The 18,493-nt window shown below is 38.2% G+C and overlaps 1 protein-coding gene and 2 long non-coding RNA genes across 4 annotated transcripts; 2 read left to right on the top strand and 1 right to left on the bottom strand.

The window, feature by feature from the left end:
• Positions 1-282: 282 nt before the first annotated feature.
• On the bottom strand, positions 283-16,656 carry LOC119886102. Its single transcript, XR_005441436.1, has 3 exons — positions 16,534-16,656; positions 13,439-13,442; positions 283-420 (listed from the first exon to the last, which is right to left on the bottom strand). It is a non-coding gene; the product is annotated as an uncharacterized LOC119886102 (long non-coding RNA).
• Positions 1,233-17,922, top strand: LOC119886103. Its single transcript, XR_005441437.1, has 2 exons — positions 1,233-1,414; positions 17,588-17,922. It is a non-coding gene; the product is annotated as an uncharacterized LOC119886103 (long non-coding RNA).
• Positions 7,219-17,149, top strand: LOC119886095 (butyrophilin subfamily 1 member A1-like). Of its 2 annotated transcripts, XM_038696633.1 has the most exons (5): positions 7,220-7,387; positions 8,048-8,377; positions 8,541-8,579; positions 11,430-11,708; positions 14,663-17,149. In XM_038696633.1, the coding sequence occupies exons 1-5, from the start codon at positions 7,285-7,287 to the stop codon at positions 14,677-14,679; spliced, it is 768 nt and encodes a 255-aa protein (XP_038552561.1). In that variant the 5' UTR covers positions 7,220-7,284; the 3' UTR covers positions 14,680-17,149. The 2 variants fall into 2 exon arrangements, with proteins under 2 accessions (XP_038552562.1, XP_038552561.1); XM_038696634.1 differs by lacking the exon at positions 8,541-8,579 and having other exon boundaries at positions 7,219-7,387.
• Positions 17,923-18,493: the final 571 nt, after the last annotated feature.

Genomic DNA, 18,493 nt, shown 5'->3' with positions numbered 1-18,493 from the left:
GTTTGAAGGCTAAGACCTGGTTTTAAGGTTATAGTTAGATTGGGTTTCAGGTTAAGGTTAGGATCAGTGTTGTGGTTAGAGAGATGTGATGGTCGCAAGATGAAAGTGAGGTTGTTGAGGTGGTGAATGTGCATGAAGCTCATCCTGTTTTCATATGGAAGCATTACCACGACCACAACCTTTCCCTTAACAAGTGTTTATAAACTGTCCCTCATGGACAGTAAGATGACAGCAGGCCAAAATATATAGTTGTTACCTTTATCTCCCAGCACCCAATATCTGGTTAAACAAAATACTTAGAAATAAAGTCCAAGTCAAGTGTAGAACGCAAAAGTCCGTCAAAGAAAAGACGCATCAGTACGCTCTAACAGACGGCTGAACAACATCTGGATTGATTTAATGGCACTGACTGGAGAAGAACTTCTTTTGCAGATGTTTCAAGTAATTCAGTTAAAATTTGCGCCACATTTGGATGGAAACTTGATTTACAGACGAATTTTCATTCCACCTGTGTGTGTGGCAGCTTTAGTTTTACTCCAACATGAATTGATCTTTCCCTCACAGCTAACATATCTACACATCGATCATGTAGTTTCCCTGGACAGATGTTGAAATCATTCAGAATAAATGCAACATTTTTATTATTTATTCCAACAATATTATTTACTGTTCAAAACTTCCTCACTGAGTTTAATCTGGGGTTCAACAGAATCATCTGTTTTACAGGTAAATGTTCTGTCCTGTGTTGAGGCTGTTTGCGTCACAGGAGTAGTTTCTTTTTGTCACTAATTTTAAAACCCCTGTTAGCTGGTCGTCAGTTAATCGCAGGGTCGGTGGTTCGATCGTCTTTCTTCATGTCCACGTGTCCCAAGTGTTCTTGAGCAATGATGGTCAGACCAGCACCTTGCATGGTAGCTCGCTGCCATCGGTGAGTGTGTGTGAATGACAAATGCTGTATTTACCAAATATTATCAGACTGCTTGTAGTTCTTAAAATAAAGTGAAAAATATATTGTGACTTTTTATTTTCATGTTTGTGTTCTTCCACATTATTTATTTTTCTTAATTTCTATATAGGCCTGGGGGTGGTGATGGCGCAATGGTTAAGACCCATGTTCAATCCACCATTGTGTCCCTGAGCAAGACACTTAACCCCCAGTTGCTCCAGAGGCGTGCGACCTCTGACATGTATAGCAATTGTAAGTCGCTTTGGATAAAAAGCATCAGATAAATGTAAATATACAGTACAATCACTGTCCAGTTTATTAGAAACATCTAGCTAAAACTAATGCAGTCTAATACAACAGTCCTGCAATAAATCTCCTTCATTAAAGTTATAATGTTCAGAGAGGCGTTGATTTAACTTCATCGTCATTTTGGAGGCTGTAGTTTGTGGTGCTGTTGAACTGAAACAGGTGTTTCTATTATTCTGTCCACCCCATGTATATCAGTGAGTGCAGGCTGAATCACAGAAACACGTCTCTGAAACAGTTTGAACTCAACCTGAACATTTAAACCTTGATGAAGGAGATTTATTGCAGGACTGTCAGACTGCATTAGTTTCAGGTGTTCCTAATAAACTGGACACTGAGTGTTTGCTGACTGTGATATTTGAGTTCTCTGAAAGTTCATGTATGTTGATGTTTCTAACTGATGATGAACTTGTATCGTGTCATTTCCTGCAGAGCTGAATCATTTCTGTCCAAACGTTTGAATAAAACATGAAAAATGTCAAACTGTATGTTGTGGCTGTTTTTGATGTTTCTGTCTGTTCAAACTCTGAGAAAAGAAACTAAAGTGATTTTACTGTGTTGGACCGATTCTAACATGATCAATATTTTACTACAGATGTTTTTAACATGACTTTTTGTAGGAGTGGTATTTAGCAGTGGTGGAATGTACATTCACTCAAGTACTGTACTTAACTACAAATTCAAGGTACTTAAGTAGGAATTTAAGTTTGGGGAATGGAAGGAACAACTACAGGGACTGTTGGAGTGTGCTGCCCTAACAGAGCCACGAATAGTGAGCATTTTGATTGGGGTTAGCCAAATGGCAAGTTCAGGTGTTGGCTCAAGGCGACCGAAATACAGCAGCCAAATTCTTTGTGGCACTAGATGACCTTTATGGAGAAAGGATGCCCATTACATTAGTTAGTTTGGATCGACTGAAGGCTACAAGAAAATAATGTTATTTTAGACATGATACTCATGGAAACCTCATTTAACCATGAAAAGAGAATTGGAAGAATACAGTGTGTTCAGAAAAGAGGCTTAAAATGTGGTGAGATTTCAAACTGTGCAGAACAGGAAGGGGCCCACTGAGACTGCTTGTATATAGAGCCAAGAATGTTTTGCTACGTCGCTGTCAGTAAACTTGTTATTTTAAGGCAAATCTTAATAATTAATGGGGATTTTTTTATTAGCAGATAGAAACTGCAATTTCCAACATATCTTCCATAACTGAATCTGAAGTATTTGCAAGCACTGTTTGGTTTATAGACCTACCAGTATTGTTTTTTTCCTTGTGAGGGACCAAGTTGTCAGGCATGAGGAGTCAGAAAGTAAGTTTCCCAAAAATATATACAGTGGGTACGGAAAGTATTCAGACCCCTTTAAATTTTTCACTCTTTGTTTCATTGCAGCCATTTTCCAAAAATCAAAAAAGTTCATTTTATTTCTCAGTAATGTACACTCAGCACGCCATCTTGACAGAAAAAAACAGAAATGTAGAAATTTTTGCAAATTTATTAAAAAAGAAAAACTGAAATATCACATGGTCATAAGTATTCAGACCCTTTGCCGTGACACTCATATTTAACTCAGGTGCTGTCTATTTCTTCTGATCATCCTTGAGATGGTTCTACACCTTCATTTGAGTCCAGCTGTGTTTGATTATACTGATTGGACTTGATTAGGAAAGCCACACACCTGTCTATATAAGACCTTACAGCTCACAGTGCATGTCAGAGCAAATGAGAATCATGAGGTCAAAGGAACTGCCTGAAGAGCTCAGAGACAGAACTGTGGCAAGGCACAGATCTGGCCAAGGTTACAAAAAAATTCCTGCTGCACTTAAGGTTCCTAAGAGCACAGTGGCCTCCATAATCCTCAAATGGAAGACGTTTGGGACGACCAGAACCCTTCCTAGAGCTGGCCGTCCGGCCAAACTGAGCTATCGGGGGAGAAGAGCCTTGGTGAGAGAGGTAAAGAAGAACCCAAAGGTCACTGTGGCTGAGCTCCAGAGATGCAGTCGGGAGATGGGAGAAAGTTGTAGTAAGTCAACCATCACTGCAGCAATCCACCAGTCGGGGCTTTATGGCAGAGTGGCCCGACGGAAGCCTCTCCTCAGTGCAAGACACATGAAAGCCCGCATGGAGTTTGCTAAAAAACACCTGAAGGACTCCAAGATGGTGATAAATAAGATCCTCTGGTCTGATGAGACCAAGATAGAACTTTTTGGCCTTAATTCTAAGCGGTATGTGTGGAGAAAACCAGGCACTGCTCATCACCTGTCCAATACAGTCTCAACAGTGAAGCATGGTGGTGGCAGCATCATGCTGTGGGGGTGTTTTTCAGCTGCAGGGACAGGACGACTGGTTGCAATCGAGGGAAAGATGAATGCGGCCAAGTACAGGGATATCCTGGACGAAAACCTTTTCCAGAGCGCTCTGGACCTCAGACTGGGCCGAAGGTTTACCTTCCAACAAGACAATGACCCTAAGCACACCACTAAAATAACGAAGGAGTGGCTTCACAACAACTCCGTGGCTGTTCTTGAATGGCCCAGCCAGAGCCCTGACTTAAACCCAATTGAGCATCTCTGGAGAGACCTGAAAATGGCTGTCCACCAACGTTTACCATCCAACCTGACGGAACTGGAGAGGATCTGCAAGGAGGAATGGCAGAGGATACCCAAATCCAGATGTGAAAAACTTGTTGCATCTTTCCCAAAACGACTCATGGCTGTATTAGATCAAAAGGGTGCTTCTACTAAATACTGAGCAAAGGGTCTGAATACTTATGACCATGTGATATTTCAGTTTTTCTTTTTTAATAAATTTGCAAAAATTTCTACATTTCTGTTTTTTTCTGTCAAGATGGGGTGCTGAGTGTACATTACTGAGAAATAAAATGAACTTTTTTGATTTTTGGAAAATGGCTGCAATGAAACAAAGAGTGAAAAATTTAAAGGGGTCTGAATACTTTCCGTACCCACTGTACTTAAGTAGGAATTTAAGTTTGGGGAATGGAAGGAACAACTACAGGGACTGTTGGAGTGTGCTGCCTTAACAGAGCCACGAATAGTGAGCATTTTGATGGGGGTTAACCAAATGGAAAGTTCAGGTGTTTGCTGAAGGCGACCGAAATACAGCAGCCAAATTCTTTGTGGCACTAGATGACCTTTATGGAGAGAGGACGCCCATTACATTAGTTAGTTAGGATCAACTGAAGGCTACAAGAAAATAATGTTATTTTAGACATGATACTCATGGAAACCTCATTTAACCATGAAGAGAATTGGAAGAATACAGTGTGTTCAGAAAAGAGGCTTAAAATGTGGTGAGATTTCAAACTGTGCAGAACAGGAAGGGGCCCACTGAGACTGCTTGTATATAGAGCCAAGAATGTTTTGCTACGTCGCTGTCAGTAAACTTGTTATTTTAAGGCAAATCTTAATAATTAATGGGGATTTTTTTATTAGCAGATAGAAACTGCAATTTCCAACACATCTTCCATAACTGAATCTGAAGTATTTGCAAGCACTGTTTGGTTTATAGACCTACCAGTATTGTTTTGTGCCTTGTGAGGGACCAAGCTGTCAGGCATGAGGAGTCAGAAAGTAAGTTTCCAAAAATATATATATTTTATTTACAAAGCACAAAAAATAGAAAATTCTGGGCCCATAAAAGAGGTCAACTAAACAGAACTTAACTCAGGTAACATAAGCTGAACAAAAAAGACCAAGACAAACTAAATAGACAATATATTCACTCACATTTATACACTGAGCTCAAACAGAAACTTACATTCATAAACTGGTGGAACAGCAACCAGAGGCAGTTCGGGGTTCAGTATCTTGCCCAAGAACACTTTGACATGCAGCCTGGAGGAGCTGGGACTGAACCACTGACCTTTCAATTAACAGGCAACCTGCTCTACCTCCTGAGCCACAGCCCCCCCCAAGTACAAGTGTTGGACACAAAAGTCTGTTAGAGAAAATAAGCATCAGTACTCTCTAACAGACAGGCATGTTGGACTGTTGAACAACATCTGGAATGATTTAACGGCACAGACTGGAGAATATGCGCCACCAGCTGTTTGTCTCCATGAACCACATCCTAATTTATTTTTTATGGATACTCAGTTAAAATTACGTCACATTTGGATGGAAACTTGTCTTGCAGCAGACTTTTCAGTCCACCTGTGATTTTGGCCGCTCTGACCAACAAAACAACACTTTGCCTTCAGACAACACGACATAGAAACTAGTTTGTTTCAAGTGAAACTGCCTTTAAAATTCAAGTTTTACACTATCCACAATTTATTTAATATTTAATAGTATTTAACGTTCAAAACAAATCCTCATTAAATATAATCTGAATTACATGTAAATGTTGTTTCACAGGAGTAGTTTCTTTTTAGCAGACAGGTTGGAGTTAATGAGGTGAAACAGAAGAGAGCAAGTGGACTTTAATGTAGACAAAACTGATTATTAATCAACAATTCTGTTAATTAGATTCTGGTATGTGGTGTGACTGAGTTTCACTCTTGTGCAGCTTTAAGACAAAAAATACTGACTTACTTAATGACGTCTTGCACTCTGTTCTACAGTGCACTCGGAAAGTATTCACTGTGCTTCATTCTTTCCTCAACAAAAGTTTAACATAATGTGGAAAAACTGAAGCGCTGTGAATACTTTCCCCACGCATTACATGTTGCATTGCACAAAGTTAAAAGACACCTGATTAAACTCCAGATAAAAGTATAAGTGTAATGTAGTGTAAGGGCCTCAGACCAAAAAAACTCTGCAATCAGTGATTGAGTGTGAATGATGGATGTGGAGCAAACATGCTGCATTTAACAGAAATGATCTTAAACATGGGTTCACTGAACTAAAGCTGTTTCGCTGTAAATGTAAATATTTTGTAGCTACAGTGTTCATTGACATTATTTGGGACAAACCTGTATTGCTTCCTTTTATTTCTTACGGTGCGAAGCCAGACTCTGTCAGGTACAGTTACACACTGAACTACACACTCAGTGTCCAGATTATTAGGAACACCTCGCTAAATTAATGCAGTCTAAAACAACAGTCCTGCAATAAATCTCCTTCATGAAGGTTCTAACTGATGATGAACTTGTATCGTGAAAAATGTATAACATTAAAAATGTCGAACTGTATGTTGTGGCTGTTTTTGATGTTTGTTCAAACTCTGAGAAAAGAAACTAAAGAGATTTTACTGTGTTGGACCGATTCAAACATGATCAATATTTTGCAGCTGTTGTTTTTGTATAAATACTTTTTGTAGGAGTGGTATTTAGCAGTGATGAAATGTGAAATTGTAAGTAGCTTTGGATAAATGTAATGTAACATTTACTCAAGTACTTAAGTAAAACAATTTTGAGGGAGGCTTACTTGTATTTCAACTTCATGCTACTTTATGCTTCTGCTCCACTAGATGTCAGTATTTTAATGTTTCCTCTACTACATTTGTCTGACAATTTTCAGATTACAAATTCCTCCCTGTCCAGTGAATACCATGCTTTTTAAGAAAAATAATCTATTTAAAAACCCTATTTGAAAACAGGCTGTTGAGCAATCAATAAAAATTCACTTTAAAGTGGGGAATATTTATGCAATCATCTTCTTTAACTTATATATTTTTAATTTATTGACATTAGAGTTTTATTGCAAATTCTTGTCAAAAAAGCCAAATAATATTGAGCACGATTTCATGTATAAAAGAAACAAAAGAGTGAAACATCCAAGGAGGTGAATACTTTTTATAGACATTGTACTTGTGGAGTGTTTTCACATTGTGGTATTATTAATACTTTTTACTCGAGTAAAGATATTATTTCTACCACTGGTTATCAGTCAGTCCCTTTTTCACAAGTCAAAATCATAGACTGTATAAAAACGTCAAAATATTAGTGAAAGTGACGCTTTTATTGTGAAGGATTAGCGGAAGTGTTGCAGCTTCCTGAGAAATCGAAAGTGTTTCGCAGTGACGCAGCCTAAAGTGGTTACATGTCTGTTAGAATCGTAACAGTGAAGTTTAATGATGTTTAATCTTCAGATGTCTTCTACAAACATGAAGCTTCTTCCTCTCGCGTGTCTCTGTCTCCTGACTCGGTCTGGAACAACGTTGGCTGATGAACAAAGTAAGAAAACGACTTAATTAAACTGATAATCAATAACCTGATAGGCCGAATAGGCACAGATCAATATTAAAACATCTAAGCCTATTTCCCTAACAAATGTGATGTAATTTAATAAAGGCATCCTTCTGATTAATTACAGTCGTACAACAGAGCCGCGCAGTTTGCTGATGTTTCCATTATCTGGCAGAGAAACTGTTCCTCATTTCAGACTGTTGCGACTCATAACTGATATTTCTGATCAAATATAAAGTGTCGACCTCTACCTGAGGGTTAACTTACTGTTTTGTTGATCCTTTTTAAGTAGAAACTAAGAATAATGCGTGTGTTATAGCCACACAGCCTGTAATATAAATATTATAATAATAAGCAGCCGTTATTTTTCTCTCTCGCTTCATTTCTCACATTTATAATTCAGATCCAAAGCCATGACCATGTTCAGAGACAGAAAACTAGGCTGCAGGACTGACAAAGCACCGTCCTGAATATAAACACGTTCAGATCTTCCTCCTTATTTTCTCAGTCTGGTTGTATTTTAGCAGCTTGTTAGTTATGTTATGTTGAACAGTTATGTTGTTTGAACAACTGACTTCAGTGTGTCTTAACTTAGGCCTAATTAAATTAATTTAAACATACTGATTAATGAGGTTTTTTGTCTTCCAGGTCCAGTGATCATCGAAGTGAAAGAAGACAGTGATGTTATTTTACCCTGTTTCCTCAGCACCAAGGAGAACATTGAGTACAAACTCTTTGACTGGAAGAAAGATGGTCAGAAGGAGGTTTTCCTTTATGAAGCAGGAACTCATTACAATAACGGCCGTCCAGGTCAAGATGAGCAGTTCAAAGGTCGCGTCTCACATTTTCCAGATGAGCTGAAGTACGGCAACGCCTCCATCATCATCAGAAATACGAAGGTGACTGACAGTGGAAACTACACCTGTGATTTTCCACTTCTTCAGCCAAGACAGATATTCAACATTCAGCTTGTTGTTGGTGAGTGTTTTCATTAAACAGTTCAAGATTTGTTTACTGATGTGACTGGTTTACGAGTCCCAGATAGACTTTAGTCAAGAATAAACATCTGGCAGGGCCTCTCTATTATCAAGTTGATAATATTTCACAAGCGTTCTAACATATGTTTTGTTTTTCGTTTTAGATCGTATCTTAAAGGACAGATCAGCTGAAAACATTGCAGGTGAGTCCTTTGATGACGTAACTAACTGTCACAGGTATGTGCCGAGTTTGGCTTCAAAAGGATATCATCTGACATCATCCAACCCTACGTACTCCAAAAGATAACATACATCAGCACTACATGATAGAGAGAACAGATCTTGTTTATCTTTAAAACAACAAAATATGTCCTAGTGCAACAACTTCCAGAAATCTTGTTGGTGTTATTAAAGTTTACATTGAGCTCCTGTTTCTCTGCTCCTGTTTTTCCTTTCACTATAACAGGCTGCATTGTATTTACAGAAATTATAGAGGTATTTTAACAGTTCTCCTTATGACCACTTTAATAGGTACACTTGTACAATAAGGTAATTCTATTAAACATCTCTGCCTAAAATGACTTCACCAAGTTTATATTGTTCAGTTTTTGCTGACTTTGTCCTAAACATGAAAATTCAGGGACACGTTTATTACTGAGCTCATAGTTAATGGTGCTGTTATACTGGACTACATTATACAAAGAGGTGTTTCTAATTTTTGTACTCACTGTTTACAAACTTGAGGGGTCAAAATATTTAATTCAACACTGGAAACTATGACCTTTGTGCTAAAACACATAATTGAATTAACGCCACTATGACAGTTAAAAAAACATTGTACACTTATAAAGTAAACTTAACAGTTGTGTTGGATTGCGTCAGTCTGGACAGGGGCCTGCACCACGAAGCAAGTTCAACATACCCGGAATATGTTATCATTATCTGGCTTAACTAACTAACAATCGCGATCGGGATAAGCTGTCACGGTGGGTGGTGTGAAGGCAGGTTGTGGAACCCAAATGCAGGACTCGAAGCCGGCAGGTACAGTTCAGTGATTTATTTAAACAACTAAAGGCGAGCACACTTACAGGTTGAGTGGCTGATACAGAGTCCAAAACAAAGGTTGTCCAAAACAGTGCAGGGAGACACGACAAGAGGGCCGCCAACAAGCAATCACACAACAACTCAGGGAGACAGCATACAATGACCCAACAAAGACTAGACAGAAACACCAGGTATATATACACAGGGATAACGAGCAGGGCGGGAGCAACACAGGTGACAGAGCAGGAGAAAACAGAGACAGACATGCAGAGGGATCACTGGGGTAACAGACAAGACAAAGGTTACTGAACACTAGACAAGCAGACATGGGGCAGAGAGAATAAGCAAAACAAGACAGAAACACATACACACACACGTTACCAAGAACCTGAACGAGAAAACAGAGTACAGAAGAGACAAAACAAAAATGGCACACACTAGAACCAAGAGCAAAGACCAGAACTAAGGACATTGAACAAAAATCCAGACTTCAGAAATAACAGATAGCGGTGTTAACAGCAGATGACCAATCACAGACATGAACAAGTCTACCAGCTGCAGAGCGTCATATTTTACAAACGAAGATTTAACTATAACGCTACAGAAATAGCCTACAACATGGTCTAAGTAGCACGACTGCAGCTGATACATGCAGGGAGACAGAAAACCTGTGTGAATGTCTAAATGAGCAGGCGGAGTCCATAATAATGCGTTGATTTGATGTGTTCTTATGAGCTGTATAAAAATATCAGCCTTATTCTTTCAGCTCGGCTGTGTGTCGGCGTTTCAACATTAAAAGACTTGTGCACTGAAGAAGTGGTTGTTCCTCACTTTAAAAAAACCTTTCATCACTTCAAAAACGAGATTAATTTATTTAACACACTCAAAATTTGTCCAAACATTGTTCTAAACTTCATAAAGCAATGAAACGAAAAATCCATTCATGTCATAAAATGTGCTCAAATAGTGGCTGAAAGACTGAATCTCAACATTTAGGCTACTGAAAACTCCCCTCATTACCTGCACCTACATCGCAAAAGGTGGGGTGGTACATGACTAAAGTCTCTGTGATAGACTTTAAGATAGCTACTAACCTAAAATAAATAGCCATTCATATTAACATTTATTTCAATATCCCTACCAAACTCATAATATTCAGCCTCACATAAGAAAAATTAAACCCATTTATTTTAACGGCTGCGACAGGCTGTGTGAAACGGACTGGGAGCAAATAAAAAATATTAAACACATTTCAAAGCAGTCAGTAGCCTACTGTAAAAAGCTGTAGGCCAATCAAAGCCCAAGGCCTTTAATCAGTCTCTGTAGGATGATGTCGCTGTAGTTTCTCCACATCAGGGCAGCAAACATAAAGCAGCCAATAAAACAGTCTGTGGGATTTCCTACAGATGGTGATGTCATTTTCCAAGAGAGCTGATTGGTCAGTAGGCGGCGCTGCTTTGTGGCACAGGCCCCAGGTGTACCTAATAAAGTGGCGGCTGAGTTAATGTATCACTGACACAATTAAGCCCCGATAACACAAGGGGCTCACATGCTTTTAAAGACCTTGTTTCATATTTTATAACACGTTTTTTCCACTTTAGTGTAACAGAAAATATTGTCGACATATCAGACAACAGATTTCATGTGACGTCGTTTCAAGATAATTTTTTCAGCTCAACAAATGTAAAAATTGAGTTTGTCCAAACGTCTTCACTGTATCTGAGCTTCTGTCATGATATGAGTCAGAAACAGTGTTTGCAGCTGTAAATAGTTTCCAGACTTTTGGTAGAAGTTAGAAATGTTTGAAATATCATGTCCTATCTAACAATGCTGGGAGGAGCAACTGAGGCTGATACTGTGCTTTTCTGTTCCTCTGTGTTTTTCTGTTAAACACACTTTAATCCTCATTTACAAGCAGAGAAGAGACGAACAAGAAACATCAAAGTGTTACATTTATAATCCTGTTATTGTCCTTTTATAGCTGATGTGTCTGTTTACTGTGTTCACAGGAGCATCTCCAGAGCCGTCTGTCAAGATACTTTATCAAACAAAGGACTGGGTCCTGCTGCAGTGTGAAGTTCTTGGTGCTTCTTCAAAACCTACAGTAGAGTGGCAGGACAGTGCTGGAAACAAACTTCCTGCTGAGGAGCCACAGGTCTCAGAAAGAGGAGGCAGCTTCTACATCATCCTCCAAACTACTGTGATGAAGACCGACCGCTATTGCTGTGTAGCCACACAGGAGGAGATCAGACATCAGATTTATACTGAGATCTACGTGAAGGTCAATGGTGAGATTCTTCTTAGTGATGTTTTTATATTTCAGTCAGTTCAATAGTTGTGTTATTAGTTTTTAAACATGTTTAAGTGTCTTCAGACTGAACACAAAGCAGATTGTGATGAAGATGTCAGCAGAAGTGTAAAAAGTTTCAAACTGAGTGAAAGCTTCACTCTTATACTGAGACTCTGAGACTTCATGGATCTACCGAGATGAGAGGAAGAATGAGAGGGTCTGCAGGGAAATAACAGAAAGAAACTCTGAGATCAGTCTGATCAAACACAGGAACACAAGAATTTAGTAAACTTCACTCACAAACCCAGTAACAGATTTATAAATGGCTGCTGCAGCCTGATCCTGGGGATCAACATGAAAACACCTCACGAGGGAGATTTAGAGACTGAAGTCTTTAGAATCAGACACTTTTTGAGCCACAAGTGAAAAAGACTGAACTTGAATAAATATTGATAGTTCCTGGTAATATTTTGACACCATGGAGGCACATACAGGCTTTGAAGTGCAGTTTTTATTAGACAATGGAAACTTTAATTGAAGTAATTAGTACCAATTGCAAAATACAGCTTGTCATTTCTTATTCAGGTTGAAGCTCCAAGTTTCAAACATTATCATTTTATAACTGGAGTAATTCCGAGTATTAAAACAGCAGAATCTGATGAGAGATCTTCTTAATGAAATAATGTTGTTTCACAGCAACATAAATTAGATAGTTTAGATTAGATTCACCTTTATTGTCATTATGCAGAGTACAGATACAAAGTTAATGAAATGCAGTTAGCATCTAACCAGAAGTGCAGAAATGGTGTTTTATTATACAGATAAGTGCAGTTGTAATGCTATTTCTATAAAGTCCTCCTGCTCTTAAACATTTTCCAAAAATAAAATATGTATTCCACTGTGAGCTTTTGTTCAGAGACAAAAAAGGAAGAATTGCATCAGGTTGTATTATTATTTAAAAATGTTTTTAGAGAGATTTAAAACTGTGTCTCAGTCTGTGTGTGTTCTGAAATCTGTATAAATATTCTTTATAGCATTTTATTAAAGGTTAAAAGTGTGTTTAGCTTTAAGAGTTGGAGCTTCAAGAGACTCGTGCTGCAACTTGAGAGAAAGTGTAGAAGTATCAGTGAGTTAAATGTACTTAAAGTAGCCAAAGATAAAAAAGTATAATTTGAAGTATCATCTGATAAATGTAGTGAATTATAAAGTAGCATAAATAGGAAATAGTCAAGTACCTCAAACTTGTCCTGACACTGCTCAGTGAAACATAAACGTATCTCAGCCTCATGTTTAGCTGGATGTTTAATGTTTCCTTAACAAAGCTCATCAACACTCGCTGTAACAGCAGCTGTGATGTAAACGTCCCTTTACCCCGACCACAACCTTTGCTTGACCTTAACAAGTGTTTTATATTCTCTCCCTGTCCAAGTCATGGACAGGGAGATAACAGCATGTTAAAATGAATCATTCCATTAACTAGTTTCTGATATGTGCTGTGACTGAGTGGAACAGTCTTGACTAAACTCATTTTAACTCTTTTTGTTATTGTTGTTTAGGACAATGACGACTTCTTGCACTCTTTGTTTTTTTATTTTAATATTCTGATTATTTTATGCAACTTAATTTTACTCTGTCTTCAATCTAAATTAATTTCATTCCAGGCAGCACAAAGTCAAGTGATGATCAATCTGCCCACTGAACTGTTGTTGTTGAGGACTTTATACTGACGCACCTGATGAATAAGACGAAGCTGCACAGAAACAATGTGATCAATAACGAGATAACATCAAATTATAACATAGGATAACATTTACATTTTAGCTGACACTTTTATCCAAAGTGATTTACACTCATATATAAGAAGGACAGTAAGTAAGTAATGAAAATAAATAATAAAGTGAAACGACCAGGAGACTCTGACTGAGGATTTCAGGCTGCTGCAGCTCAGAAAAGGTTTAAATATCTGTGATGTGTTCAGGAGCTTCAGTGTGAAATCTGAACCTGTAAAACTGAGAGGCAGCTACTGAAGACTGGAAGGTGTTTGTGTTTCTATGATGAGTTAAAATCAGCTTGTTTGATGAGCAGGAGACAGACAGGGACTTCTGTCTGAGGCCTGAATAAAGAGATGAATGAGGAGCAGAACTGCTGCATAAATACTGTCCGTTTACTAAATATTATCAGACCGCTTGTTGTTTTTAAAGGTCCTAAATGAGGGAGAAATTAATAGAAACATGAGTTCACTGAACAGAAGCTATTAATGTAAATATTTTGTAGCTAAGGTGAAATATATAATGTGACTTTTTAATTTTGATGTTTGTGTTATTGAAATTATTTGGGACAAGCCTGTGTTGCTTATTTTAATTTCTTAAGGTGCAACGCCAGAGTGCTGTCAGATACAGTTACACACTCAGAGTCCAGTTTATTCAGTACAGTGCGAATAGGCAGTCTAATACAACAGTTATGTTAAAATTTAAATCTCCTTCATGATTCGACTTCATGGTCATGTTGGAGGCTGTAGTTTGTGGTGCTGTTGAACTGTCTTACTTTGACAGGTGTTTCTGTTATTTTGTCCACCCCATGTATATCAGTGAGTGCAGGCTAAATAACAGAAACACGTCTCTGAAACAGTTTGAACACAAACTGAACATTTAAACCTTGATGAAGGAGATTTATTGCAGGACTGCATTAGTTTCAGGTGTTCCTAATAAACTGGACACTGAGTGTTTGCTGCTGCTGACTGTGATATTTGAGTTCTCTGAAAGTTCATGTTCAGCTTGTTTTATAATTTAAGTCTGGATTATAATTTAAATCTGGAGGACAAAACAAGGTCAAAACAGAAAAATGTTTTCTTGTTATGAGTTGATTTGTTGTTCTAACAACAGACTTCTGTATCTCTGTCTTTACTTTGATTAAATGTAAACATACTGATTAATACATGTTTTTATCTTCCAGAACCCCCACAATTATGAGATGGCACTCTTTTACAGAGCAATGGCATCAAAGACAATACATCAGGTCAAGAAGATCACGTCTCACATTTTCCAGATAAAGTGTAGCACGGCCCCCATCATGATCTGTAATACTTATAATATATAAATATTTTACACTGCAGATATTAGACTAGCAGCTAGCGGACTTTTCCATATTAAATATTATTCATACTCGTGCTAAACCAGGTGTGTTACCTGTTCCGTGTTTGTAAAATATCCACTGCTTCTTCTAACATAACACTTGATTTATACTTTTCTTATTTACTGGTCGTTTAAGTCGCTGCATCTATTGACAGAACAGAGTTATGTAACGTAACAGGTTGGGCTGCAGCGATCGATTCACTTTAGTAATCGAGTATTTTACAGATTATTTAACCGATTAATCGAGTAATCAGCGCTGCCTTCATGCTGTTGTGGTCGGCTGGTTCTGTTGTACAGAGCTGTTTTCTTTTAGCTTGAAATCATCCCATTCTTCTCTGACTCTGTTTCTTCTTCCTTCTCTGTTTTCTCTCTCTTCCTTCATGTTATAATCCTCACCATCAAATGGCATCGTCTTCACTTGTCCGCAGCGTAAACACGTTGTGCGACACTAATAATGGGCGGTGATGGTACAGTGGATAAGACACATTCCTTTGGTCTGAGAGACCCGGGTTCGAATCCCCTGTGAGACACCAATGTGTCGCTGAGCAAGACGCTCAGTTGCTCCAGAGGCGTGCAACCTCTGACATATATAGCAATTGTAAGTCGCTTTGGATAAACGCGTCAGCTAAATGAATAAATGTTAATGTAATAATCATCCGTGTGAAACTGTACATCAGTGCTTTTCTGTAATCTAGTTATCAACTTTCTTGAATCGTTTCAGCCCTAGTAACGAGTAGTTCACCTGCTCTGCTCCTTGAATACGCACAGAGCCCCCTCAGTGGCTCATCTGCCCACCAAAGCAGTCCTACAGGGAAACACTGTGTTGCTGTCATCTTCTTGTGCTGTAGATGCTGTTGAAAATTAATAATGTTGGATTACTATTATTCTTGTTCTTGGGAGTTTGGGTTAATGCCTGATCATTTAAAAATAATGAAGCCTTAAATTTAAAATGTTTTATAAATGCATGATTTTTCTAATAGTCGTGTTAAATAACCGTGACCTCAATACTGACCAAAATAACCATGATGAAGGTAAATAGTCTGTATTTTGTTTAGTACCTTTCTCGTCTTTCTGACTACTCAAAGCTCTTTATGTCTCACGCTGACGAGCAGAGCCGCCAACTTTTGAGTTCATCAGAAACAGAAATTATGTTACAAAACTCATTATAATTATGTTCATTTCATTTTCTTTATACCTGCACATTTTAATTCTACAACACCAAGACCACAAGGAACTGATACCTGTCCGTAGCATCACTCAAAAGTTTCATTAGCTGTGTTATTAATATACTATATAAGATACAAATATATTTAATTTGAGTTAATACCAGTCTGTATGATAGGAAGGACATTTTGGCAGATACTCACTTACTTGTTTGAAGGCTAAGACCTGGTTTTAAGGTTATAGTTAGATTGGGTTTCAGGTTAAGGTTAGGATCAGTGTTGTGGTTAGAGAGATGTGATGGTCGCAAGATGAAAGTGAGGTTGTTGAGGTGGTGAATGTGCATGAAGCTCATCCTGTTTTCATATGGAAGCATTACCACGACCACAACCTTTCCCTTAACAAGTGTTTATAAACTGTCCCTCATGGACAGTAAGATGACAGCAGGCCAAAATATATAGTTGTTACCTTTATCTCCCACCACCCGATATCTGGTTAAACAAAATACTTTTATACTTTTAATACTTTTACCGTGGACGTAAACACGATACTTCTTTAGCAGATTTTTTAAGTAATTCAGTTAAAATTTGTGCCCCATTTGGATGGAAACTTGATTTACAGACGACTTTTCATTCCACCTGTGTGTGTGGCAGCTTTAGTTTTACTCTAACATGAATTGATCTTTCCCTCACAGCTAACATATCTACACATCGATCATGTAGTTTCCCTGGACAGATGTTGAAATCATTCAGAATAAATGCAACAGTTTTATTATTTATTCCAACACTATTATTTACTGTTCAAAACGTCCTCACTGAGTTTAATCTGGGGTTCAACAGAATCATCTGTTTTACAGGTAAATGTTCTGTCCGGTGTTGAGGCTGTTTGCGTCACAGGAGTAGTTTCTTTTTGTCACTAATTTTAAAACCCCTGGTAGCTGGTCGTCAGTTAATCTCAGGGTCGGTGGTTCGATCGTCTTTCTTCATGTCCACGTGTCCCAAGTGTTCTTGAGCAATGATGGTCAGACCAGCACCTTGCATGGTAGCTCGCTGCCATCGGTGAGTGTGTGTGAATGATAAATGCTGTATTTACCAAATATTATCAGACTGCTTGTAGTTCTTAAAATAAAGTGAAAAATATATTGTGACTTTTTTTATTTTCATGTTTGTGTTCTTCCACATTATTTCTTTTTCTTAATTTCTATATAGGCCTGGGGGTGGTGATGGCGCAATGGTTAAGACGCATGCCTTTGGCGTGAGAGACCCACGTTCAATCCCCCACTGTGTCCCATCCACCATTGTGTCCCTGAGCAAGACACTTAACCCCCAGTTGCTCCAGAGGCGTGCGACCTCTGACATGTGTGTATATATAAGTCGCTTTGGATAAAAAGCATCAGCTAAATGTAAATATACAATCACTGTCCAGTTTATTAGAAACATCTAGCTAAAACTAATGCAGTCTAATAAACCAGTCCTGCAATAAATCCCCTTCATTAAAGTTATAATGTTCAGAGAGGCGTTGATTTAACTTCATGGTCTTTTTGGAGGCTTTAGTTTGTGCTGTTGAACGGTCTTAATACTGACAGGTGTTTCTGTTATTCTGTCCACCCCATGTATATCAGTGAGTGCAGGTTAAATGACAGAAACACGTCTCTGAAACAGTTTGAACTCAAACTGAACATTTAAACCTTGATGAAGGAGATTTATTGCAGGACTGTCAGACTGCATTAGTTTCAGGTGTTCCTAATAAACTGGACACTGAGTGTTTGCTGCTGCTGCTGACTGTGATATTTGAGTTCTCTGAAAGTTCATGTATGTTGATGTTTCTAACTGATGATGAACTTGTATCGTGTCATTTCCTGCAGAGCTGAATCATTTCTGTCCAAACGTTTGAATAAAACATGAAAAATGTCAAACTGTATGTTGTGGCTGTTTTTGATGTTTCTGTCTGTTCAAACTCTGAGAAAAGAAACTAAATAGATTTTACTGTGTTGGACCGATTCTAACATGATCAATATTTTACTGCAGTTTTGTAGGAGTGGTATTTCACAATGGTGGAATGCAACTACCAGTAAGTACATTTACTCAAGATCTGTACTTAAGTTTGAAGTACTTGTACTTTAAAATAATTTTCTGGGGGAACACAGTTGCTCAAACAGGTCGAGAGCGGCAACAAAGCTCTAATGTTATTGGAGCAGCAGTTAGTTTTGTGTTAAGTGATATTTTCTATCAGTCCCTACAAAAGGTAGCACCAGGGCATCAAACCAGGATCACCTCCAGTCCACCGCAGTCAGGATCCATCTAGTGCTCCAAGTGATGACTTGTCTTGTAACATCCGTTTAGCCAAACAAACATAAAAAACAGTGTGGAAGGACGGGGGTGTGAATAAATTGTAAATATAGTATTAGCAGACCAGAACCACCACAGGACAAGATTTTTCATTCCTATGTGATATCATAATTAATGCGAACACTGCTTGGACTAATACTTGA

Source organism: Micropterus salmoides, unplaced genomic scaffold (genome assembly GCF_014851395.1).
Source record: "Micropterus salmoides isolate LMB-PRFRI ecotype aquatic unplaced genomic scaffold, ASM1485139v1 Ms_hic_scaffold_4, whole genome shotgun sequence".
NCBI classification, from domain to species: domain Eukaryota; kingdom Metazoa; phylum Chordata; class Actinopteri; order Centrarchiformes; family Centrarchidae; genus Micropterus; species Micropterus salmoides.
The sequence above is the reverse complement of the archived record's forward strand: the minus strand, read 5'-3'. Positions and strand labels throughout refer to the sequence as shown.